Below are 26078 nucleotides of genomic sequence, written 5' to 3'. Positions count from 1 at the left end.
TTATACAGAGTTGTCAGGAGAAGATGATTTATGAAGGTCGGGTATGCTATTGAACTTTTGAAGAGTATGGCTATCCCAGCAGAGATATCATGGGGTTGATAAAGAGCTATAATGTGCAGTCGATCAGGCTTTACACCATAACGTGAGACTGGAAGGAAAGGTGCTGAATAAATGATGGTGGGGAGCTCTTCTAGTCAAGTAACCCGTCTGCAAAGAGATATCCTGGACATGTTTTGAAAATGAATACCTCTCAGCACACTAATACAGATGATACTTGTTTTTAGTGCTTTATTTGCACAAAAGAAAAAAATAATCCATACAAATTAGTTCATTAAAAAACAGTGGGACAACCTTTCTGCCTGTTAATCATAACGTTTACAAAGCACTTTATGCTAGAAGTACTCAAACCTTCTAATCTTATAAATATTAAAACAGTTTCAGCCAGAGGCAGCTTTTCTATGAGGGCTCCAGCCCTTCGCCCTTCTGATGTGCAAGATCACTTCAACATTTTTCCTTCACTGTTTAAAAATAATTAGCTGTGCAGTAAGTACATCGGTGCTTGGGTGTCTGGTCTCAGATCAAATTAAGGGTCAGACAGCCAGGCACTTGCTGGCCTACTGGGTGCATGAGAAGACACAATCAGAATTGCTTCAGCGTTATGCTGATGTCATTAAACAGGGCTCATCTTTTAATAGCCCTTAATTCCCGTAAGGAGACATAATACTGTTGTTTTGTGAGGCACTGCTTAAAATGAGCATAAGTCGGGGCTGTGCACGAAAGTCCTGTGTTCTAGATCCCATGTTACTCAAGGGCTATTACTTCACCCTTTTCACGCTTGCTACATTGGAAGATTCTGTACAGGAGGTCCCAGAATACGGCCGTCCATTTTCAGTGTTTACTTGGAGAGGGAAGCCTGAATTTACCATGCAGCAGATGATCGAGATTTATGTGGGTCTTTCACTCTTGTTAAGAGTCTTGCCTAGCCTTTTATCGACAATATGCACACTGACAGATCTGTCCCACGTAAGAGATTCAGTACGGCTCCGATCGGGGACCACAAAACCACTTGTGTCGCATAAAGGGAGATGGTGAGGTTGGATCTTTCTTCTTTCCCTGCTTCCTATAGACTTACCACTTTAATTAACGCTGTCAACCAATAAAATGAAACCGTTTAGAATAATGGTAGTGCACCACCCTTCAAATGGACATTTTTATTTAAAAGTCCAATCCTTTAATGTGAGGTTGTAAAAAATGTTCTCTTTATTCTCTTTCTCTTTTCCAGCAATATATAAAGTTATAACCGCAACAGCTAATGTGTTTCATCCTCCAACATAGGACTTCTTCAGGGCTGTAAAATAATACATATAGTTCACATTGAATATACAAACAACAAAAGACGGATACCAACTACATATATGTTAGAAGAATGCATTTTTGTACATATAGATAGACATAGATACATATATTTATACAAGCAAACAAATTAACTCAACCAAAAAAAAAATAGCAATGGAATTTGTCAATTTTTCTCCAAGGTAATTACTAATAATACGAAATAACATACACAAACATATGCAACATAACCAAACAATTATTTACCCGTTATATATAAAAGGTTAGGTATATAAAAATAATATAAATCACTCTCTACTCTATTATCTACATTTTATTTGGTGTTTTCTATATTATCACCCACAATTATCCCCCAAGTGTTTATAAAACCCACAATAAGTTGTCTAAAACCAAAGTTAAATCTTTTTTGTGTGAATACCACTATTTGTACATACCCTATCATTCATAACCAATTATATTAAATACACCATCTTACACATATCTAATCAATCAATTTCAGACTGGTTTGTCATATCCTGTTTTTCTCCCGTGCCCTTAATATCTCAACATCTTGTATAAAGATAAAAACACCACTTGACATATTTTGCAACGTTCACCTTGATAGTTATTACCCCTTGTAGACTATATTCTTTTGTTATAACCATCAATATCATCCATCAAAATTGTACCCATGGGAAAGGATGACAGGATCTCAGAATTGTATTTTGCATATTCATTGCCAAATACTACATCCTCCTTATTCTTTTCGACAATCAATAACATCCCGCACTGAGATCACCAAATGCCTAAATATTTTCAATACATTAGTAGGACATACACAAAGTCGCCATGATTTAAACCCTTTGTTCAAGTCTAATTGAAACAATATTCTTAAATTGCGATTTTTTTTTTAATTCATATTACTAACCAATCCTAATTATTTAACATCAGTATGGTACTTAATGTGAACCTACACCGACTTCGGACCCTATTCCAAAATCAGTCTTAAATCAACTTTTAAAACTTCACTCTCAAATAAACCATTAAAGTACCTTCTGTACTTTCACGAAATAGTACAGCAGTTTCAACACCTCTCATTCTTACAGTGTTCTGTAGTTGCCCCCATTCGTAAATATGCACAATATTCCGACAAACCATATTTACGAATGGGGGCAACTACAGAATAAAAGGTACTTTTATGGTTTATTTGAGCATTGGTATCTCAGGAGAAGGAGCCCAATCCAGAGCTGTTGAGACGCATCTCAAAGTGTGTGTGTTGTTGAGCATTCCTACGTATGCAAGTGAGAGTGCTGACTGGCTCATGACCCTTTATTTGTTGTCTCTTCCAGGTATTTTGCTGCCATTCATGGCAAGATTATGTCCACACTGGAGGAAACCCTGGCCACAGCATTTTGGTAGTAATTCTTAGCACTTGTGTAAAAAAAATGTGCTAGACCATACATTATCTGACCCAGTTTATTTTCAAACGTGTCACAGCTAAGGAATGCCCCTGCACCAAAATGAGAATTGAGCTCACTCCATCCACTCCCTCGCTCATTGATATTCAGGTCTGGTATTATGCCCCACCAATTTCAAAGGTCACCAGCAGTCACTGGTTTCAGCCGTGGAAGGATGATCATTCTCTGATGGTCTATCAAAGCAACCTACTGACTCTGCATCAGGATACAAAAACAAACATTGAATTTGATCCCATAGACAATAAGGACAGGATAGTCCTAGAGTTAAAGATATGGAAACACTTTACAAATCATTTTTTTCTTGGAAAGGGACATGATGATATCTAATTACCATATTGCTCTAATTCTCTAGAGTGTTAACTCACTGCATATTTTAACAATAGCTAAGAAATCATTTATGTAATCTCATTAACACAATCGGTTTGTTTAGAATCATTGAGAAGTGTTTTTCGAATTAACATTTTTGCTTTTAAATAAGTGATTCTTTATAGCAGCAAATTAGTGTTACTATCAGACGCTCAAGTTAGCATTTTGTTTCTGCCTGTGATAAGTGAAGTTAGGTTCTCGAGCTTGCATATGTTGCAGATTTCTGGTCAGAATGTTCATATTCTCCATATGTGACGTGGCATCCATAAATAGTGACTGTGAAACAAATTGTGAACAAGTCCAGTACGGTCTTACTACTATCATATTTTGAGATCTTTGCAAACATTTTATTCCTGTTGATCAATGTACTGGATTTTATAATGCAGAGAATAGTGTGGGCCAACCAAACACTTTTGGGCTGTCAAAATCACTGAGGTGTACTGTGACGCAACAAATCAGCTTTCATCTACATACCTCTTGCATTTGTTATAAAGCTCATATTTTAAAATTGTTTATTAACATCAGTGGTTCCCAGCCATACTTAATGTAGTGTTCTAGAAACTCTAGCTCATTATTTTAGACAGTTGAAAAAAATCATTTTGATGCTGGCACAATTAACATCATGTCTGACTGGCAACCGTCTTAGCAGTGTCCTATAATAAATATCCTAGGGAAATTATTTCTCTCTGGTTCCAAGTACAATCCAAATATACTGGGCACATAAACCCCTTTAAGGTGGCATTGACACCTCCTAAGTACACCGCAAGAATCTGGACCGCTCTGGTATAGTGTTGACGAACTCTAATTGGAGGTTACAGATAGATCATAAACAAAGATATATTTATTAAATTCTAGTGGTCCTTACTCAATACCTAGTTTCCATCAATGATTATATGGCACTTGTAAGAAATCTTGCTTTTCTGCATGGGCACCCTAGATTTTTGTGTCTTTTTCTGGCCACTATTTTTGCTGAATTTGAAGTTCTGTGCACTGTTACCCCTACTAAAGTGTAGTAAATTTCCTGTGATCCCATTTAAACTTGGTTAAATGAATGTATCCCTAATTGACTTTAACTTTTAACTTGCCTTTAAGTCCCTAGTTATGGTGTAGAAAATATATACATGGCATGTAAGTTAAATGCCATATGTTGCCTGCAGCACCTATTGTGCCACCCACAGAGTGGGCATGGAAAACTTAACTTCAGACATATCATGTGTAGCCTTACGGTAGCAGCTTGAACCCTGTTGCACAGACCTGTCAAAATCATCCTTTTTGACATGTTGGAAACCCTGACTTTAAATATTAAAATATTGCATACTGAATACGTAATCCCTAAGCACACCTTTCTGCCCACCAGTTAGGGTGCATAATATTTAAGAGTGAAACATGTGTGACATTAGAAATTACATTATCTCCCAGTGGGAAGTCAAAAAACAATGTTATTGATTAGGCTGAACTGACACACAGAAAAAGCCCAATTCTTTATTATAATTTCAAATCACTCAGAAAACCGTGAGCCATTAATGTACAGTGATGCCAGGAACATCTTCAGTGTAAAAGAACATGATCTACAACATTTGACCTGCACTAACTACGGCTTCATTCAAAGATTTATTTTTTATATTTAAAAAAATACAATTTAATTGTGAAGTTGGACTTTTATTAAATATATTGGAAATGTAGCTTTTAAAAAGTTACTTTTACCCTGCCTGAAGCTGTTGGAGACTAATTTGCAGTGGCTCTCATTAGATCTCCAGCCATCAATCAGCCTGTACATGGCCTGAATGAGGTGTGAAAAAGGCTTAAAACCTGCTCTAGGAGCAGGGACAGTGTTTTGGCAGTGGGGGAAGTGTTTTCTTCTCATGGCAGGAAAAACAATCAGGGTGGGCCCAGGAACCTAAATAATTTTTAAGGGGCCTGCCTGTCACAAGTAAATTTTAGGTGACGCCTGGAAAGGCTCATCTTTTGTCCCAATTCTTAAACTAACACCAGACCCAGAGGGAGGAAAGCTATCCCCAGAAGCATTTAATTTTGAGTGAGCACAAGGAGGGTACTACTTGTTACCCTGGTGACATCTCCGGGCTGGTTCATAGGCTCTGCAGAAGGGGAGGAGGGGTTTTCCAATCTTGTATTTTTGACATAAGATGCAGGAACTGCTTCAAACGTGGGTAGGGCTGCCCTGGGAACTTTTACCTCATTGGTTAGGGAAGAGTCACACCAAACACTAGCTAGTGATATACATAAATAAAGCACCCTAGGGCATCGTGTTCAGAACACTTACTGGACCTGTGGAAGATGAGAAGAGGACTCAACCTTCTGTCTATGACCGTAGAGAAGCACTGAAGGACTGCTCCCTCTTATTTCGGGACAAAGAAGATGACTCTAGGGGTCAGTTGACTGACCTTCTGGGTAGCTGCAAGGACACAACAAGCTACCTTTTCCTTGAAATGCCCAGCTTGTCCGTGGCATCTGGACCAGACTGAACTTTGTGTTGGCCTCTGTCTGACACCCGAGAGTCTCTAACTGCCTTCCCTTGAGGTCCCAGGGGCCATCGAATTGCATACTGTATTTTGTGGGCATCAGCATAAAGTTTGGAACAGTTTGAAAACTTTTCATCCAGTGCTTGAGGGGATGTGATGAAAAATGCATTTGACCGACAAGATGACCGTCCTGTATTGGATTTCGGGTTTGTCCTGCTCAGAGGTCCCAGACCTCCAAAAAATGACTAAATCCTATTCTGTGTTATGCATTATAAAGTTTTGAGGTAGAAATGTCCAGTGCTCCAGAGCTCCAGTGGGACAAGCCTGTGTCAGGTGTACAGGTTTTGGTTCCATGGGGACAGCTAGAGTTTCAGAAATAACCCACTCTGGAGGATTTTTGTCTCCTTAAAAAGTGGCAAACTCCCTTTCTGAAGTGGAACTTAGAAGCTTTGTTGAACTTTTTGACTTCTAGACTTTCAACAGGACAAATCCATTTGGTGTATCTGACTAGGATTCCCTCGCAATCAGCCTCAAATCATGGCTGCAGCCCAGGCTACCACTTCTGTACACTATCATTGGTGATTAGTGCTTTTTGGTGCTATTTGTCCCTAACACTTTTCATATCTGAGTTTCCCCTTATTGGAATTTTGACATTTTCCTTCCTCCCTGCCCAGACTCCATAGGGTCTGAAGTCATAAAAAGGTAGTGTAAAGTCCTGTGCACAGCTCTTCCCTGTCCATCCTGCCAGCACATAGTCCCTCTTTGTGTTACTGTCTGGGAGGAATACAAAAAGGGCACTGCCATGTACACCTTGTCATTTGACCCAGCATACAGTCTTCAGGAAACAAATGGTTAGGGTACAAAATGTCATCTTTTTAAAAGTGGCATTTTCAAATTGTGACTTAAAATCTGACTTCATCATAAAAGAGGACTTTAAATTACAATTCATCAGACACCAAATATGAAATTCCTACCTGTTCCCAAACAAAGTTATCACTTAGTAAATTTCATGAGGCAACACAGTTTTATCCTGTGGGAGGGGTAGGCCTCACAGTGGTGAAAAATGAATTTGTAGCTTTTTAGCACATGTAAAGCTTAAAATGTACATGTCCAAAATTTAAATAAAATGCACCCTGCGCTATGGGCCATTTACGACCTACCCTAGGGATGACATATACATTAAGAGGGGAGTTTTAGGCCTGGCTAAGGTTTATTTTGCCAAGTCGAAATTTGCAGTTTCAAACTGCTTGCAGGCTGCAATGGCAGACCTGAGACATGTTTTAAAATGCTATTTAGGCGGGTGGCACAATAAGTGCTTCAGGTCCGCTAGTAGCATTTCATTTACAGGCCCTGTGTGCAGTTTTTGCCACTTTAGATGAGACATGTAGGTAAATTAAATATATCAATTGGACATAAGGCAATTTTACCATGTTTAAAGGTCAGAGCACAAACACTTTCCCACTAGTTAGCAGCGGTAGAGCATGCAGAGTCCTAATGCCAACAAAAAGGAAAGTAAAAAAATAGGAAGGATGAAGGCTAAAGGTTTGGGGTGACCCTGCAGAGAGGGCCAAGTTCAACAGGATGCAAGTGGCTCAGAGCTGTTTACAGAGTATCTTTCTTATAGGGTGTCCAGGCAGGGGTTATATGTTTTTCAAATCTATGGATGGCAGTAACCATGGGATTATTTTTCCAACAAGAAACTAATCTTTTTTGACTATCTTTGAAGAGGCAAAAGTAGAAGCTACCATGTTATATGTTTGAGCCAGGACGGGAGCACTAAGAAGTGGGGTAGGTAAGTGGACCCCCCACCAATAAAAAATACATTTAAATCAATGTCTAGGAGAAATTTCATAAGATCATTGGGACATACAAGGGGCAGGAATCACATATTATCTTTACTGGTTGGCATTACATGTTACGATTACTTGCTCTGAAGAAACACAAAGTCAAGATTTAAAACGTAATACAGTGATTTAGTGTTGTCTGCACTAAAAAGAGCATTTTTCTATCCAAAGGAATCCTTTTCAGCAATCTTAAAGTGACGAATCAGTGAGGAAAAAAACAAGAATGTTATAAACCAATGCCTTGCAGCTCAAATGGAATTCTTTGATGCAGGTTCATAGTTCAGAGTGCTCTATTACAGTGACTGTAACTTATAAACAGCAAGTAACAAAAGGATATGTATTAGCTTAGTGGGCTACCTATAATCCCTGCACTTAAGCAGTATCAATCGGTGGAGAAAAGGAGGAAAATAAATAAAACAAACCAAATAGTTTGATCAGTTTGAGTGCTTAGGGAAAAGAGGTAGTGATTCAGCCCCGAACCCCAAATTGTGCTGTGGCTCCTACCACCCTGAGAGCACTTGCCTAAGGCTACCGTCCACCCCTGCGACAATACCATCTAGGGAATCAGTGTTCTCTCCCATTTGCAGTTCTGTCCTACAGCATTGACCAGGGTCTCCTCCGATTGCTTCTTTCTCTTGTCTTTGGGATAGAGCTGGGATTTTTTGCATGTCTTCAGTTGTCTCTTTTTGATGGTTCCCTTCAGCTGGGGGCTAAGCATTCTCCCATCTGCCTGTTTTTTTCCATTACTATTCTCTCCTTCCACAAGTTCCAGGCCCCTTCTATTCGATGCAAGCCCCACAACCCCTGTCCTCCTCATGAAGGGTGGATGTTTAGGTGATTGTCTTTATCAGTCTTCATCTGGAACAAAACAACGACCCCAACACCACCACCACCCTGCTCGACAAACTCGCCAAGCTCGGCCTCAAACAACTGGTGAACACCGCCACCCACATCGCCGGACACACGCTCGACCCTATCTTCTCCGCCAGCAAACACGTCTTCTTCAGCCACACCTCCGCCCTAGACTGGACCGACCACAGCTGCGTCCACTTCACATTCCGACGCGAGACCCGCCACCTCCGCACTCAACCCATCCCTCGTCGACAGTGGAACAAGATCTCTGAAGAGCAACTCTTCTCCGCACTCACCACCAACCAACCCACCCTCACCACCGACCCCAACGACGCAGCCCTCAACCTCACAAACTGGATCTCCAACTGCGCAGACAACCTTGCTCCCCTCAAACGCACGCATCGACAGACCAACACCAAAAAACCTCTCTGGTTCTCTGACACCCTCAAAGAATCAAAGAAAACTTGTTGCGCCCTTGAGAAGGCCTGGCGCAAGGACCACACCGCTGACAACATGACCGCCCTCAAGAACGCTACCCGCGAACACCACCACCTGATCCGCGCTGCCAAAAGGAACTTTTTCACCGACAGACTGGACAAAAACAGCCACAACAGCAGAGAACTCTTCAGCATCGTCAAGGAGTTCTCCAACCCCAACGCCAACGCCGTCATGCCCTCACAGGATTTGTGCGAATCCCTCACCACTTTCTTCCATCGCAAGATCAGTGACCTCCACGACAGCTTCGGACACCAGACCCAACCAAACACCACCGAACCCGCATCCCCGGCCATCACCCTCAACAACTGGACCCACATCAACACGGAAGAAACCAAATCCATCATGAACTCTATCCACTCCGGTGCCCCTTCAGACCCCTGCCCGCACTTCATCTTTAACAAAGCCGACGACATCATCGCCCCGCACCTCCAGACCGTCATCAACTCTTCTTTTTCTTCTGCTACCTTCCCCGAATGCTGGAAACACGCTGAAGTCAACGCCCTACTAAGGAAACCTACGGCTGACCCGAGCGACCTGAAAAACTTCCGCCCCATCTCTCATCTGCCTTTCCCAGCCAAGGTAATAGAAAAGACCGTCAACAAACAGCTGACCACCTTCCTGGAAGACAACAACGTGCTCGACCCTTCACAAACCGGATTCCGAACCAACCACAGCACAGAAACCGCCCTCATCTCATCACAGACGACATCAGAACCCTGATGGACAACGGTGAAACAGTCGCCCTCATTCTCCTCGACCTCTCGGCTGCCTTTGACACCGTCTGTCACCGCACCCTAATCACCCGCCTCCGCTCCACCGGGATCCAAGGCCAGGCCCTGGACTGGATCGCCTCCTTCCTCGCAAACCGTTCCCAAAGAGTTTACCTCCCTCCGTTTCGCTCAGAACCCACCGAGATCATCTGCGGCGTACCTCAAGGCTCATCACTCAGCCCGACACTCTTCAATGTCTACATGAGCCCCCTCGCCAACATCGTACGCAAGCACGACATCATCATCACCTCCTACGCCGACGACACCCAACTTATACTCTCCCTCACCAAGGACCCCGCCAGCGCCAAGACCAACCTACAAGAGGGTATGAAGGACGTCGGAGATTGGATGAGGCTCAGCCGCCTAAAGCTGAACTCTGAAAAAATGGAAGTCCTCATCCTCGGCAACACCCCGTCCGCCTGGGACGACTCCTGGTGGCCCACGGCCCTCTGCACCGCACCGACCCCCACAGACCACGCCCGCAATCTCGGCTTCATCTTGGACCCTCTCCTCACCATGACAAAGCAAGTCAACGCCGTGTCCTCCGCCTGCTTCCTCACCCTCCGCATGCTCCGCAAGATCTTCCGCTGGATCCCCGCCGACACCAGAAAAACCGTGACTTACGCCCTCGTCACGAGCCGCCTGGACTACGGCAACACCCTCTATGCCGGGACCACAGCCAAACTCCAAAATCGCCTGCAACGCATTCAAAACGCCTCGGCCCTCCTCATCCTCGACGTACCCCGCAACAGCCACATCTCCGCACACCTGAGACACCTGCATTGGCTCCCAGTCAGCAAAAGGATCACCTTCCGACTTCTCACACACGAACACAAAGCCCTCCACAACAAGGGACCGGAATACCTCAACAGATGCCTCAGCTTCTACGTCCCCACCAGCCGCCTCCGCTCCTCTGGCCTCGCACTCGCTGCCGTCCCTCGCATCTGCCGCTCCACGGCGGGTGGGAGATCTTTCTCCTTCCTGGCGGCCAAGACCTGGAACTCCCTCCCCACCAGCCTCAGGACCACCCAGGACCACTCCGCTTTCCGGAGACTCCTAAAGGCCTGGCTGTTCGAGCAGCGATAACCCCCCCCTTTTCCCCTAGCGCCTTGAGACCCGCACGGTTGAGTAGCGCGCTTTATAAATGTTAATGATTTGATTTGATTTGATCAGTCCTCCTGTACCTCTCCTATTTGTCAGCTTCCTATTTCCAGGTTCCTGTTGTATGTCCACCAATAATCCTATCCCCTGTGAGTTAAAGGAAAGATGCTTTTGGAATTGTGAGAAAGCAGGGCTGATTGCAGAGCCCCCTGACTTTTTGCTCCATTTTTCACTTTTTGCTGGTGTTTTCTTGACTCTAAGGGTTCCCTGGGTACTGCTAACCAGTCCCAGGGGCTAGGCGCTATGTGAAATCAGTATGAAAATTAGGCTAATTATAATTGGCTATGTCAGCCTACCTACAAGTCCCTAGTATATGGTGGGACATGCAGTTTTAGGGACCCAGCATAGGTAGTACACCCATAGGTGCACTGCTGAGGTGCCCAGTGTCATTCTAAAGGCAGGCCAGCCTTGCTGGCTGCTTTTAAATTAAAGTTACATGCAAATTCAACTGTGGAATTAAAATTAGTTCCAAAGTCTTAAGCTACCTTATTTTTACATATGTCACCCCTAAGGTGTGCCCTATGTGCCCGTAGGGCTGGGTGCCATGTAACTATAAGCAGGGACCTTATAAAATTAAGCTTTATAAGCCCTGGTGAGGTAAAACAGCCAAATGTATGTTTCCCTCATTGTAGTGAATGGCCTCCATGGGCTAGAATAGGGAGACTTTTTTTTAATTTATTAAGTCTTCTTAAGTGTCAGATGAATTAAGTTTGGTATCAAATTAATTGTTATAATAAATCCCACAGTTTACAATTGTTGGATTTAATATAACTTGTTCAGGTAAAGAGTTTTAAACTTTACCTAACAAGTTGCCAACTTCAGCCCTGCAGTGCTTTGCTAGGATTGGCCAGCCTCTGACAGCCTGGCCAGGCTGCATTGATGAGGTGTGAAGTAGCCTGGGCCGAACAGCACAAAGGAATGTCCCTGGGGAGGAGATCTTCCCTCGGCAGATGGGGAAGCATGAAGAGGGGAGGGCTGCCAAACTGGTCTTCAAAGGCAGAGAAGGACTTTTGGATTAGCCCAGCACCTCCCTCACATCCTGCAAACCCAGACAATTAGGTGCCCCCCGATTAGATTAGGAGAGTGCAGGAGAAGGGTGTGTTTAAGATTTTTAGCCACAGCAGTGGGTGGGCTCAGCCAGATGTGACCTCCTAAAATCACTTTCAGCCATGATTGATTTTTGAGGAATGTTTCTCCCTGGGATTGATTTTTACCACACTTCACAGGAAGTGGTCATCACAGGGGGATGGACCCTGCACCTGATTGAAGAACTAGGACCCCCCTGTTTTTCACCCAGGAGCAAGGATAAAACTGGCAGACCTGCACCCACACCTCAGATCCCTACCAGATTCCAACTACAGAAGAAGGGCTGCCCTGCTGGACCTCTGACCTGCACCTGGACACTGTACTCTGGAGGACTGCACCAGCTGCACACTTGGGCATCACCACAAGAAGGACTTTGCCTGTCTTCAACTGGTTGAAGGAGGGACTCCCTATTTGCTACAGGTGAAAAATTGCTAACCAGAGTCCCCTGCACCAACTCCTGAAGAAACTGACCAGCTGACTACTGCCAAGTGGCTGTTATTGAGTTTGCACCAGGTGCACTCTGGGAGTTGTAGTCTGCACCCTCAACGAACATCTCAGAGCTTATGGAACCTCAGTGTGAGCTGTGGACACTAAAATAACTTTAAAAGAACATCTGGAAGAAGATCCAGAAGTTTGGAGAAGTTTAGAGAACTTTTGGAAAAAAAGCTCCATAAAGGGACTGACCCGCCACAGCAATTCTAGCCGACTTGCCTCAACCACGACCCGGCCTGGCTTGCAGGTTCGTCCTGGTGAAGAAAGTCTCTGAAAAAGTTACTAAGCCTGAATGTAGGAAGTTGACCGGGACCTCCCAGGCAGTGTATCTGAAGAGGGCTCCAGGGACGTCGGATCAAGATTCAGGTTTGCCCCGGTCGAAGGATTTTCATCTAAAAAAAAAAAATGACTGAGTCCGAAGGTAAGAATCTCTGCCAAGGGCTCCCGCAACGTGTATCCAAGGAAGAGTTCCAGGAGGTCGGATTGGACTGGTGACTTGGTCCCGCTGAAGAAACTTTTCAAGAAAAAGGACTAAGTCTGAAGGTAAACCTTTGACCGTGGCCTCCCGCGAGCTGTAGCCGAGCAGGGCTCCATTGCGGTCAACCTCAAACTTTGACTTTGCCCCGGTCGAGGTGCAACCAGATGACCAGATTGGCGCTATTCGTTTATAAGCGCTAAAAAGCATTAATTCTTTAAAAATTCATATCTCCTTTTCCCCTTTCCGATTTTAATCGTTTTGGTGTCATTTTAAGATAAAAATATAATCTATGTTTATAAACTGGTATTTTTATGCTTTTTTGTGTTTTACTTAATTACTATTTTGTGATTTTGAAATGCCTTACACATATGTCTCCTAAGTTAAACCTTGTCACTTTTTGCCATGCTACCAAGGGTTGAGCTGGGTTTTAATTTATTGAGGCCTAACTGGAGGTTAGTGCCCTATTGCTAAGTGTAGTTACTTATCTGCCCTTACCAATAATCCACTTTCCAACAGGAATCCTTTCCATGAATAGACTAAAGAAAGTAATTGTCATCCACATGATCATCCCAGCCCGTAACGATGTTCAGTCCATCACACTTCATATGTATTTCATGGTGGTGTATATCTTATACTGTCCTCTAGAGAGTGGAATACCGCATATCTAATAACTCCTTTAACTGTTGCTTGTATTATTATTTCTGTATTGTTTGAAGAGCTAATCATTCTTATTGTTTCATGCATCTAATGTTCTGGATCTAATTATAGTGTGAGGTGTCTAACATCTCTAAATATTTAAGAACAGTCTGTTTAAATGTTCCTTTTTCTGAGCCTACACTAGATTGTGCTGAAAGAAACATTCAGGCCCTCATTACGAATCTGGTGGTCTTAGGCAGAGCAGGGGCCCCCATTGGCAGCCCCGTCACGTTTTTCACTGCCTGATTTACAGGCAGTGAAAAGCATGACGGGTGCTTTTGAATCCGACGCACCGCAACATTGCCACTGGCTCTATTACGAGCGGGCATCAATGTCGTGGGGAGTTCCTGCTCAGCCAGCGGGAAACTCATAATAGGGCCAGAAGGTTGAAAACCAAACTGGTGGTTTTCCGGACTCCTAATGAGTCCCTCAGTGTTTTTGAAGCCTGTGAAGTAGTGGAGAAGAGTTCAGTTTGCTCGTGAGGAAGCCGCTCAGTTTATTCTTTCTGATTATTTGAGAGAACTTCATCCTTAACAATATTGGATCTTGTTTATGAGTGAACACATGTCCAAATCCTTTCTTAAGGCCTGTCATTTGTTGATATAAGATTATTGTTGTTCTTGTATTGACCTCCGCCTCTGCTTCTCATGATCCCGGGGAACTTTTTCTGTCAGGTTGGTATTCCTTGTGATTTTCCTTTTCTCCCCCTTGACCTCATCCACCAACTCTTCTTCTCACTAAACAGCCCTAAAAAATGGTGGAGGGGGGACTAATAAGGTTTTGCCCTATACAGTTGCCTGCTCCTTAATTCCGAATGTCTTGCGTAAACTGAACTTGATGTGCTTCTGCCTTCTGTAATGGATATGTAGTAGGGAGTAATTCATTTAGTTCCTCCTGGTTTCTGATTGTCCAATTATGGAGTTACATCTGTAGCTCTCTTAGCTACATATCTGGTATCTTGTGGTTATTATGGAACCACCGGTTCTGTTTCTGGCTTGTAGTGTGTGTCCACCACCTATGAAAATGCTTGTGCGTGTAAATGCATCGGGGGAGGGTTCTTAAGGTTGGTTATTTACTGGATTAGGGAATCTCAAGCCTTTGAATTAAGTCCTCAAGATGTTTCCTATGTGTTGCTAGAGGCATTGTGATTTTATTTCCTCTTCCTTTTCCAAGATTTCCTTCATTAATTCATCACTGAGTTTTTTCACATTTGTTAAAAAATTTACTAATTCCAGGTAATTCAATTACTACATAGCTCCTGCCATTTCAGAGTTCTGTGCTATCTTCTAGGAGAATCTCATAGGTCTGCTTACTGGAGCACGACACTAGTTGCCAGATATACCCATACAATTGTGTATGGAAGTGTGATTTTTTTTTTTATCATACTGTGTTCCTCCAACAACGCGGATAACCCCTAAGGGGGTCAGATGCATGCCGGAAAGAGAGAGAGAATTTGAATTTGTAGCAATTGCATGATGCATCTGTATTGGTGTGTCTCAATCATCTCCTTTAATGCAGTGACGGTAATTGTTGTAATTTGTGATTGACAGAGTAAGTGAATAGCATGTTTAGTGTACCCTTCCTGCTCCGCAAATTCCGAACAATTCGTTAAGGCAGTGTTATTCATATGTCTGCCTTGCATTAAAGAGAACTGAAGCGGGACATATTTCTAAATATTTTGGCCCATAAGCTTCTTATTCTTGGCGTCAGTATCCTTATTTTTTTTTTTACAACAATTAATGTGCTTGAAGGAGTTTGTTCCACATAGTAATTATAAGGAATATGTCCCCTATCCCTAGTTTGCATAGATTTAACCAGCAAAAGATAAGCCAAAATGCTTGGTCTTGAGTACTTGAAGGTTTCCTGGTGTGTCGAATTGCTGTTTATTTCAAAATCAAATATACTACAAGACGATCAGTCACGAGTGTGGCTTTTATTAAGCAGTGGGGATTAAAAAGCAAATGCAGCAAAAAAAGAAAACACGTTGCTTCCAATAATACATTTCCAGTTCTTTGAAATGGTATGTACCCATAGAGCAAACAGAAAATGAATGTGCAATAACTATATATCACAACATTATTGATCATGAAAAAGCTTCCCTACCTGTTCATTTGTCATTAAGGAAGCGCACCGCATGTACTGTTACAGGATAAATGCTACCCCACAACGTATAATACTTTCCGGGCAATTTTTAAGCTTGTATTATTAGCATCCTTCAGACTTGCTACAAGAAAAAAAAAAGAGAAAAGCCTGTAAACTGCTTGTGAGTGCAAAACTTTCACACTGACCCCTACGTTTTGCAATTAAGCACCTAAGCATATATACATAATTGCTTCTCGAAACAACAGCTTGCATAATAACTTCCCTCCCCACTTTGCCGTTTCACAGTTTGGACAAAACGCCCTCTGTGGGTGAGGAATTCATAGACTTTTGCTGTCCTATTACATTCTTGACTCCAGTGCACTTGCAAATTCCCACCTTTCAGTTATTGACAGCGTAATTGCCAAAAGCCTGTCATGTTGGCTGTTCCAAGATAACGCTGACGTTCCCAACCAAGTCAATAGCTAACAAGCCTTTGCAATGCAAAGGGCCTCGTGTGTGCTCGAGCTAGAGCTATTAGCGTTGTAAATTCCTCACTGGACTTTTATTGCCACATAAATTGAAAATGAAAAGTAAGCGTGAAGGTTAGACATAAAAGGAAAAAGAAGTTCACTCGCAAACGTATCGGCAATAGTACAAATATACATTTAACAGGGTTGATGGCCAAGGCGGTAGCAAAACTGTCCCAAGGAGGCAGAAACTTAAAGCATTTACAGGTGATAACAAAGGATTTTTGAAAGGCAAGCCCATGAACGAGCGATGGGCGTGCGGTGGGTGTGGTTAGAAGTCGACAGATACATTGCAACACGTCAGAAAACCTGCGCGCTCAACCTAAAAAGGGCTGACCTATTCTTACTTTGAATGTATGCTTTCCTAGTGGCCTAGTCGGCCCTCCAACCTTGGAATAGGCAAAGGCGGCTGACCTCAAAACTCTTTGTGTATGTAACGTTACTAGTAAAATGTGCTGTTTTTCAGAATCACATTAGCCTGATTTATGAGCTATAGTTTTCTCTAAGCTGCACATGATGGTCACCATTAGCAGTAACACCAGTATTCATGCTCCACTGTATTGCTCACTATTGCGGTGCTGTCATTCTTACAGATTATACTTGTTTGGAATACATTTTGTAAACTTTATTTTGTATTTAAAAATGCTTATAATTAATTTGTTTCAGTCTAATTAAAGCTAATACCAAGCCACCAACAACCCCAGTAAAAATAAAGAAAGTGACAACATTTCAAGAATTTGAAAGCATTACAAGTGATGCTTGGGATGCCGGGGAAGATGATGATGATCAACTTCTAGCAATGGCAACTGAAAGCCTCAATACCAAGGTAGTGATGGAAACTGCAAACAAGGTCATCAGAAACCACAGCAAATTACATGATCAACAGAAAGTACAAGAGGAAAATCTACCTAGTGAAAGGGCCCGATTTCTCGAACTACCTTCGATGGGGAGCAACAAGTTGGTCAAATCAGCAAGTGAGAGCCAGCTTCCTCCCACTACTGGTAAGTTGAAAAATGAAACTGAGAGATTGAAATGTAAGTTGCTGTTTTATTGGGTCGTGTTTATTTTCAAAATGTTCACTTACTTTTCCCATCAGTGTAGTGTTCAAGGAATGTTAATACTTTTCAACTTTTTCTTTAATATATAATCAGTGGTATGCCTAGTATTTCTGTAAGTCGGATTAAGTGTATCTGTGTGCATCCATATGAGAAAAAATTCAGTGGGGACTGGATTTAATATCTTCTCTAAATTGTTTGAACACTATTTGTATTTATGGATCAATCTACATTGTGGTATTCATTGATGAAGTACATCCAAAAGTGCAAACTATATTTTTTATATAGGAGTAATATTTGTGTGTTACAATTAACAAAAAATATACAGGGTTAAAAAGTTAAAGTCAAGGAGAAATGCACACCATTTTTACAGTTTGGTAGGATACCTGTACATATGATAGAGACATAAGTTAGCTACGGATGAAAGACTACGTAACTCTCAAATCTGTGGCAATTGACAAAACCGTACACTTACCTGTATCTAATAAATATAAAGTGCAATGTGCAATCTAAATAGTAGCTAGTTTTGTCAGTCAGTAGAAGACATAAAATAGTCTGATGTTCATGCTTAAACTAAAAGCATGGTTAGGTTTGACAAACGTGTTTGGAAGGGCAGGAAATTTGAAAGGCTGGTTGATTTAAGCAAGCTCCAAAATGCAATATTGAAAAAATATTACTAAGTTTACATAAGCAAAATCTGCTGCAAGCAAAAACAAACAAAACTGAAGAAATGGGCCGCTCAGGGGTCCACAGGGCCTTCACACTCAGATCTGGCGCTTAAGCCACATTTAGTCAAGAAGAGGAGGACCTGCAGTAAAAGTGCAAAGTGACATATAATGGGAGCGTCAGCAATTGCAAGATTCTTCTGAAAAACACACCTCATGGAGAATGATCCAGGTACTGATAAACTAGGTCCAAAAAAGCCAGGCTTACATTTAGGGGAGCACAGCCAATGAGGAACTATTTCATAAAGAGTAGCCCTGAGGATGTGAAGAACACCACTTGGTTGAATAAGAATCAGGGTTTCAGGAAGTGTAGTAAATGCAAACATGTAATGAACGCAAACGATTATATGATACCTTCACAAAACAGGCATAAGAAGACCAAAAGTCAATACATTTGTGAAACAAATTATGCAGTATACATACTTACATATGCAGTATATGTACCTACATAACCCTATTACCTATTCTATGTAAGAAGCACAACAATAAAAGTACATAAGAGAATCTTACACTACATCAGCGCGATCAGGAGAAAGGACAGAAACTATCCAGTTGCAAGGCATTTTGAGGAGTACCATGGAAATGAGGACAGAGTGCTGTCCTATTTTGGTATATATGCAGTACCCAGAGATAAGGGTGGTGGAGACAGAGAAAAAGTTTTTGATGTTTGGAATATAACTACATCATTGAGCATAATACTAAAATACCATCAGGGTCGAATACTGAAGAAGATCTAAATACACATTTATAAAACCCCTTTTCTAAGCAGCAATTGTATGGTGATTCCATGATTTTTAATCACCATTTAATTGATTTGCACTAGTTACTTTGAATAGGTAATTTAGACACTTTATAAAAGGCACTTTGAAAATACGAATGAATTACCTGTGGAGACAAAATTACAGTGTATATTTTAGGAGAATACGATTTTTAGAAGCATTTGAGATATATCAATGATGAGAAAGGCAGCCTTGTGTAATATCCCACTTGGACATTAAGTTTGTATTTTTTGTAGTTACTACTCAAACATGCTAATAATATATACAAAGATAATTTGTCTAACTATATGGTACCTTTGGAGAAAAAGACCTGCCCACTTCAGCTGGACTACATTACAAATGTTAGACATTCTGAAATGCTAGTAATTGCTGCTATACATAATAGCATTTTTTTTTTATTTAAATTTCTCCATGGGTATTCAGTGTGTTGATTACCATCAATGCATGGCGGTGTAATGTGAAAGTAATATGGCTGAACGACTCATGTAACATTTCTTGAAAGTATGTTTTCTATGGTTTGCTCTACATTGCACATTTGCACTTTAAATATAGGCTGTAAATGGAGCCCTGTATTGTGAACAAGGCTGCATGGTAGCCGAAACGCATCAAGTGGTGGCACTTTAATAAAATAATTTTAAAAAAAGACTGTACTCCGGTGTTGCAGCCTCCTTCTGTTTGGATGTATGATAGAAGGATGTTTGGAGATTAATGCACAGTAGGAGAAACCACAGCAGGCTGCACACCTTTCATTTTAGAAGCATGTTGGTGTTCAGCAATACTATTGCAGCAAATATTATTTTCTGGTGCTACAAATTGTTATCGGAGGAGGATCCTTAGGCAGCAGGCCTAGCACTTAAGAGGGAAAAGTCCTTTTTATACAGTCAGGATGATGTCCAAAAGTCCTCGAGGTTTCTTTCTTCTATGATGTACCAGACACTGTTCTTCCTGTATGTCTGCAAGAGTCCAGCTTCTTTGACCCTAGCAGCAGTCTTGTAATCCTGAGATTACATGGAAATTAAAGACTGCCCTGGATCCTTCCCCAGGAGAAGATAGGACACCTTTCAATTGACAAATAACTGCATAGCAAAAACAAAAATCATTAGGAAACATGGATTTTATTTTCAGATGTCAAAATGATATTTGTAAAAGGTGTTATATTATGCTTCTTACAAATCTAATTTTAGCTAGGTTGCTAACATCTGCTGTCTAGCTGCCAGCATTTAATTTCCCATTCTAAGGTGGGTTTAAAGAAGTGAGAGATGAAACCTTATAAGCCCTATATGCTTATTGAGCTTCATTCCACTCCCCTTGTGATAGACATCTAACAGAACTGCCGAAAAGTCTGCTCATACAAAGGACTGGTAGTCTTTTATTTTGTCAAACGTCTGATATAAGATCTTTGCAAGTGCTCAAGGGCCAGCTCTGCAAATGTATTTGGCGATTTTATTTAACAATTGTACTCCAAGGAAATATCCCATGGGATCCCCTTGAAGTCAGGGGATCTTTAAGACAAATAGAGCCTTAGTGTTTGAAAGGGTGTAACAGAGGTGCCTAGAAAGACCGTGTTTCACTTCTATCTTGCAGAATAAGGAAGGCATGGGCTTTGGGAGATTTTAAGAAGACTAGAAGGAGAAAATCTATGGACAATGGTCCCTCCCACCTTCTTGGGCAGTTGGAGAAGGGCTTGATAGGACGGGTCTCCGCCATGCATGAGAAGTACTTAAAATGAAGTGGTTAAAATGAGAGAAGGAGTTTGTGCAGGCATTTTAATCCTTAAATAGAATTTGTTGTACTTGGACTCTAGCTCTAGACAAGACTGCTGGTTTAGGGATGACAGTGCTTTTGTTTCTAGGTGACTAGGCCAATCCTACAACAAGTCGCAACTGTCAGCCCAATCCTCCTGGCTCACAAGCAGTACCTCACCAAAAAACCCATACAGTAAAAGGTGATTTGTGGCAGCCTTTACAGATGGACTCAAGTGTGTGACATGTCAGGGGAGTCGTGGCTAAATGGAGATTACCTTTTTCTCACACGAGAAACATGTCTCAGTCACACACAGTCAATGAAAGAGATTCTGTAAAGTTTTCAATAAGTTTAATCAACAAGACTGCAATCTACTATAAATTGCACGGGCTGTAATGATTAGGACAATGAACAATGAACAATGCAAAAAACAGAATGGTAAAAATGAGTCATGAATATCTTGCCGTCCCTCTTGCAATAACATAAGATGTAAAGCAGGTGTGAAATAAACCCTAAGGCCCTAGCATGAGGAACCTAACCTCAAACCTAGAAGAGAGCTAGGTGTGTTCAACCTAATCCGCAAGTACCTTGTCCATGAGAAGAGCCTCCCAACCATTGTTACCTTGGAATGAGGTCTATAGATCAGACTCTGTGGTGACACTAAGGCTGGCTCTAGATCAAGGCGATGTGTAGCATAGATAACGTTGATGGCATTTGGTAGGAATCCCTCTGATAATCATGTCTGTGTGAGATGTATTTATACAGATCTTGTAGGACCCCTGATGCAGGTAAGTTCCCAAACAATAGATAAGATGACATGCTTTGGGTGGCAATTATATAAACAATTCCCTGAAAAGGTACATTATGTTACTGTCACATGAAATTGGGAGAGTACATGATGTGAAGACCTACGTATCTCATTTGTCTTTGACACTGATAGTGACGCCTTTACAGAGTGGCACTAATAAAGTGAACCTAAAACATCTCCTAACTATAAACATAGGAGCCATCTTGGAAGAAATAATTGAATATGCTAATATAGAGTATGCTAAGGAGGTTAAACTTCACTAGGTGATGGTTGCACAGGCCTGCAAGCCAGAAGGCTAAGCTAAACTCATGATTCCCATTAAAACTAAACAGGATCCACTACACCTTCCCCATTGCCGGAACAAGTATGATGCCATAATGATGACACCAGAGAAAGTGAATGAACCCAAGCTAAGATGCTCTGAATTAAAACAAGCTAAAATCATATTAAAATATAACTAAAATCCAATTACAAACTTGTTAAAACATAGCTAAAACATACAAAGAGATACAATGTCGACCATGACAAGCAGAGCAGGCCAAATTTAAAGGCAACGCTGGCAAACTTAGACATTTTAGAATAAGAGCCAATTGTCAAACTTATTTAACAGTAGTCATGATCTTGATGAATGTCTTCAAAGCCATAAAAAAAAAGGCATTTAGGAAAGAAGCCACATCGTCAGATGCTAGATCGATGGCAGACCGATCCACGGAGCACTAGTGTGCAGCAGCCTCAGATGCAGGATCTCCCTCAATAGCAGCACCATTCAAAGTGCCCAAAGGAGCCCTAGAGTCCACCAAGTGAGGCTTGTAAGTAGTCTCGCGAATCAGTCTCAGTCTCATGGGGCACGACCGTGAATGAACCCTCATCGGGAACATCATCAGTTCTCTGTCCACAGGAGGCCCTGGCAGAAGCAGCAAGGCACACCAAAGGTAGACGTTCGAATAGGCACCAGGGGCAATGAAAGATTGGTTGCACACACCAAAGGACTGGTTGGAATGACAGTAACCAATCATGCTCCAATTTTTGTAGCAACGTAGCACCAAAGAACTGTACCATGCGATCACGGCACAGCTGGGCTGGTGGTAGTAGCTCCATCACTCCACTTAGCTAGAGGGGCACAATCACCTCGAATCAGGAACAGCAGCAGCAGAATCCCACTGATCAATGACAAAGTCACAGTGAAACTGCCAAACACACTGGAAAAGAGTGAATGGATGGCTAAAGGAGTGACTCTGAAGACAGTATGGAAGATGGACACAAATACAGACCCTACAGCCTTAAAGAAATGGACAATCCCCGAAGTGCTAAAAGTGTTGAATATTCTGGATGCCAGCTCTCTAAAGTGCTTGGGGAAGTTAGTGTTTAATAGGGATTGTATGTCGGCTGATGATCTTCCTATCTGGAGAGCATACGTCTCTCTAACCGATGTCAATGCAACTTGTTTCTGGAACAGTAGTGCCTTTAATCTGCTCAGTTTGTCATAATTTATGTTTGTAGTATAGGTGTGAGGCCACATTTCTGCTACTCTTGTCTCTTGTGTGTGTGAGGTAATAAAACATGTCCACAACACGTTAGAATCTTAGAGACTGAAATTGCGTAAGCAATTCCTGGTCTCATACCACGACCGTTTTGTTCATTCAGGACCACATAACTTCCATTTGAAAGTACATGAAATGCTAAACAAATCAAAGGGACGGGGGTACCCTTTGGAAAACAGTCCAAGTTAGTGACCCCCACATTGCAAAGGCCACAAAGGGACACCTGTGTACAAATCATTGAATGACTAACAATAGTTTGCATTGGCTTCCGCTAAGAAAGACCTCTGTTTCGCCGTTCAGACATTTATATTCAAAGGGCAACTCCCACTCTTCTTTAGTGTAGCTATTGCCTAGCCACTCATATCTGCCCATTGCAAGATGTTTTAAGTATTTAAAAAAACAAAAGGTGGAAATGGGCAGATTTATAATGCCATGTACGAGCCATACTGTTGATGGACTTTCTACAACCATGAAAGGCAACTTTTCTTACTTCGCCATATGAAGCATGGTGAAACTTGCTTCCCTTTTAGCCAATGTCAATTCAAAGCAGCAAACCAGTCAAAACTGTCAATGTATTGCCATGGAATGCAGCCATTTTTCAAAATCTGTAGTGTCCAACCTAACTGCATTATGGAACATAGCTGACTTTGTCCATGGTGTAGAAAGGACATCTCATTCTAAATTATGTCTATCGCAGATGACACTATGTTATTAAGGGAATAAATACTGTTGGACAAGAGTGTTCATACCATTATTGACAAAAGCTAAAGCTTTTTCCAAATTCTCTTTATCAATCTGCCTTAAATGCACAGCAGCTTCCATTTGAGAAAGCTTCCGGATTTCATTGTATATGGCATAGTTGAATCTTTTAGGGCGTGGCTTTCTTGGACCTAACACAAAGTCTTACAAGTCTATATCTTCAGAAAGAGTATTAAAATGTTCTTTAACTGCTGCTAACATGTTAGTCTGTAACCATTGTTGGCACAGTTTACCGACACTATATGTGGTAGCTATACCCGAGTATTGACCCGAGACAAAGCGAGGGTCCGGCCTGGTAATCTTGAAACTCCATGAGGAATTCACAAAGCATGTCTGACACCCATTTGTGTCTATTGGCCACAAAAACCACCCAACGGGACTGGAAAGTGAAGAATTATAGGTACCAGACTAAACCTTTGCCTCTAATTCTTCCTCAGTGACGTTCAGGAAGGACTGCCAATTGGTGAATTTTGACAGTGTGGGGATACTGGGTGCATTCATTTTTTTTTTTTTTTTCTTACCCTAGACAGAATGTCTGTTGAATTGTGTCATTTAAAAAGATCATTTGCACAGGAATAAGGCACTCTCTAAATAAAAGTTCCCTACCCTGAATTTGCCAGTCTTGTGTTCCCCATACACTCTTCACATCAATAGTGTTGTTCCAGTATTCCTATCCTTCAACTGCAAGTCCAGAAACAAAGGAATCTGAATAGATCAATTTTGTGTTTGTTAGTAAAATCTTCCTAATTTTAGAAGGTGGTATCTTAAAATAGTATGACTTTGCATTCTTATCGTCATGCCCAGAAAAATATGTGAATTTATCTGAATAATATTTTGGGCTCCCCACAGGTGGAGGTGAACAGTGTTCCCCTTGTGTGTAATTGAACACCGATCTGTGTCTGGTTACACAGTACAGGTAGTAATGTCCTCAGTTGTTATACCAGAACATTTCCCCATAATTCTTTGTGTTAGGTTACACATCATCACTTTCAAATACAGTGTAATCCTTCAATTCTGCTAACATGGAATCAACTGTTTGAACATCCCAGTCATCGGAAACAACACCAGGTGTAATTACATCAGTCACTGAAATCTTTTAAGCCTGTATATATCAAATCAAACTTTATTCCACACAATCCCATCAGGAATCAGTACTGCTGAAATGTTCCCAAGGGACAAGTCTCTTCAGACCTCATGTGAGGAAAGATAAGGAGTGAGAACTTCATCCACAGACTCACCAGAGGAGCATTCAGGAAGTTAATGACCACTTATAAACAGGAAGAAAACAGTCACAAAACCAATCCATAAAAGAAAGGCAAGCAGTGTCCGGAATATCCACAGATAGTTCCATGGATAAATTAAATAGTTTTTTTTAAGCCTTGGACCGGTGCTCTGTAGAATGGGCTGAATTCCTTCTTCACAGCGATCTTTTCACAAACCAGATCCTCAACTCTAGGTATCCAGCCAGTAGAAGTTGTTGGCAAATCCCTTATTCCTAAGGTGGCAGCACTGGCAGATGACTTATCACGTAATTGATGAAGGTCCTGTAAGACAGTGAGATGTTCATTTATGTAAAAAGGTGTATCTTCTGCCAACAAACCAGGGCCATCTAGATCTGGGACATACATAGGTATCCCAAAGAGAACCTCATAAGTAGTGTGTTTTCCTAAGAACCTTTTTGGCAGAATATTCAGTGATCTCTGGCCCCCCTATAGGTGATAAAGCCAGCTGCAGCCAGAACCTAATACTCTGGCTGTAAAGGACTGCTTTAGATCTCAATTCCTCCTCTCCACAACTGAATTTCCCCCGGGATGGTAGGGTGAGGAGTAATGTAGTTCAGCACCCATCATTCCCATGTGGCCCTGAATGCCTTGGAGGCAAAGGCAGGGCCCTTGTCCGAATGGAATGTTGCAACGGCATATGTACTGCTAAAGATCAGCAAGTCTTTTATAAAAGTTCGAGCATCCCACAGGGATCTAGAACAAGAATATACAGTGACTGAGATGTATTTGTATGCACCATCCATTTGAAGGGAACCACAGTGGTCCAGGTACAGACATTGTAGTGGTCTGTTGGACACCTAGAGGGATATCTGTGATGGGCGTTTGTTATTTGAACTCTTTATCTGCTTGCAAATGACACAACAAAGGTGATATTGCTTGGTATGTTTAGATCTACCTGGCCACCAGAAGCATTTCTGTAGAAGTGTTATTGTGGCCTCAATAGCAGCATGTGCAAAGGCGACACCCTCATGCGCTGCTTTCATTAGATCTAATCTCTGGTCTTTATTGGGGATCACTCGAACTCCAACCCCACGAAGTGTTGCATAAGCAACATTCTGTGCACTGATGTGGTATGAATATTTTGTAGGGTATGCTTTTGGGAGAGGCTTGCCTTCAGCCCAAGCTTTCATGGCAACCAAAATGTCATTATCCAATCTCGCTGGGAACGAGTCACTGCAGCAACAGAAGCCGTAGCTAGTGCGGATTTGGCCACTTCATCAGCCAAAGTATTGCTGATAACGTG

The 26078-nt window shown here is 41.8% G+C and overlaps 1 protein-coding gene across 6 annotated transcripts in view; it reads left to right on the top strand.

The window, feature by feature from the left end:
• The window catches only part of TBC1D22A (TBC1 domain family member 22A), a 1763002-nt gene that overhangs the window by 85195 nt on the left and 1651729 nt on the right, over nt 1–26078 (top strand). For all 6 annotated transcript variants that reach the window (XM_069229720.1, XM_069229719.1, XM_069229718.1 and 3 more), the window contains exon 3: nt 16809–17143. In XM_069229720.1, the coding sequence (XP_069085821.1) occupies nt 16809–17143 (335 nt within the window). The remainder of the gene's footprint in view (nt 1–16808; nt 17144–26078) is intronic.

The sequence above is a fragment of the Pleurodeles waltl genome, chromosome 4_1 (genome assembly GCF_031143425.1).
Source record: "Pleurodeles waltl isolate 20211129_DDA chromosome 4_1, aPleWal1.hap1.20221129, whole genome shotgun sequence".
NCBI classification, from domain to species: domain Eukaryota; kingdom Metazoa; phylum Chordata; class Amphibia; order Caudata; family Salamandridae; genus Pleurodeles; species Pleurodeles waltl.
This window is presented reverse-complemented; position numbering and strand designations above follow the sequence as displayed.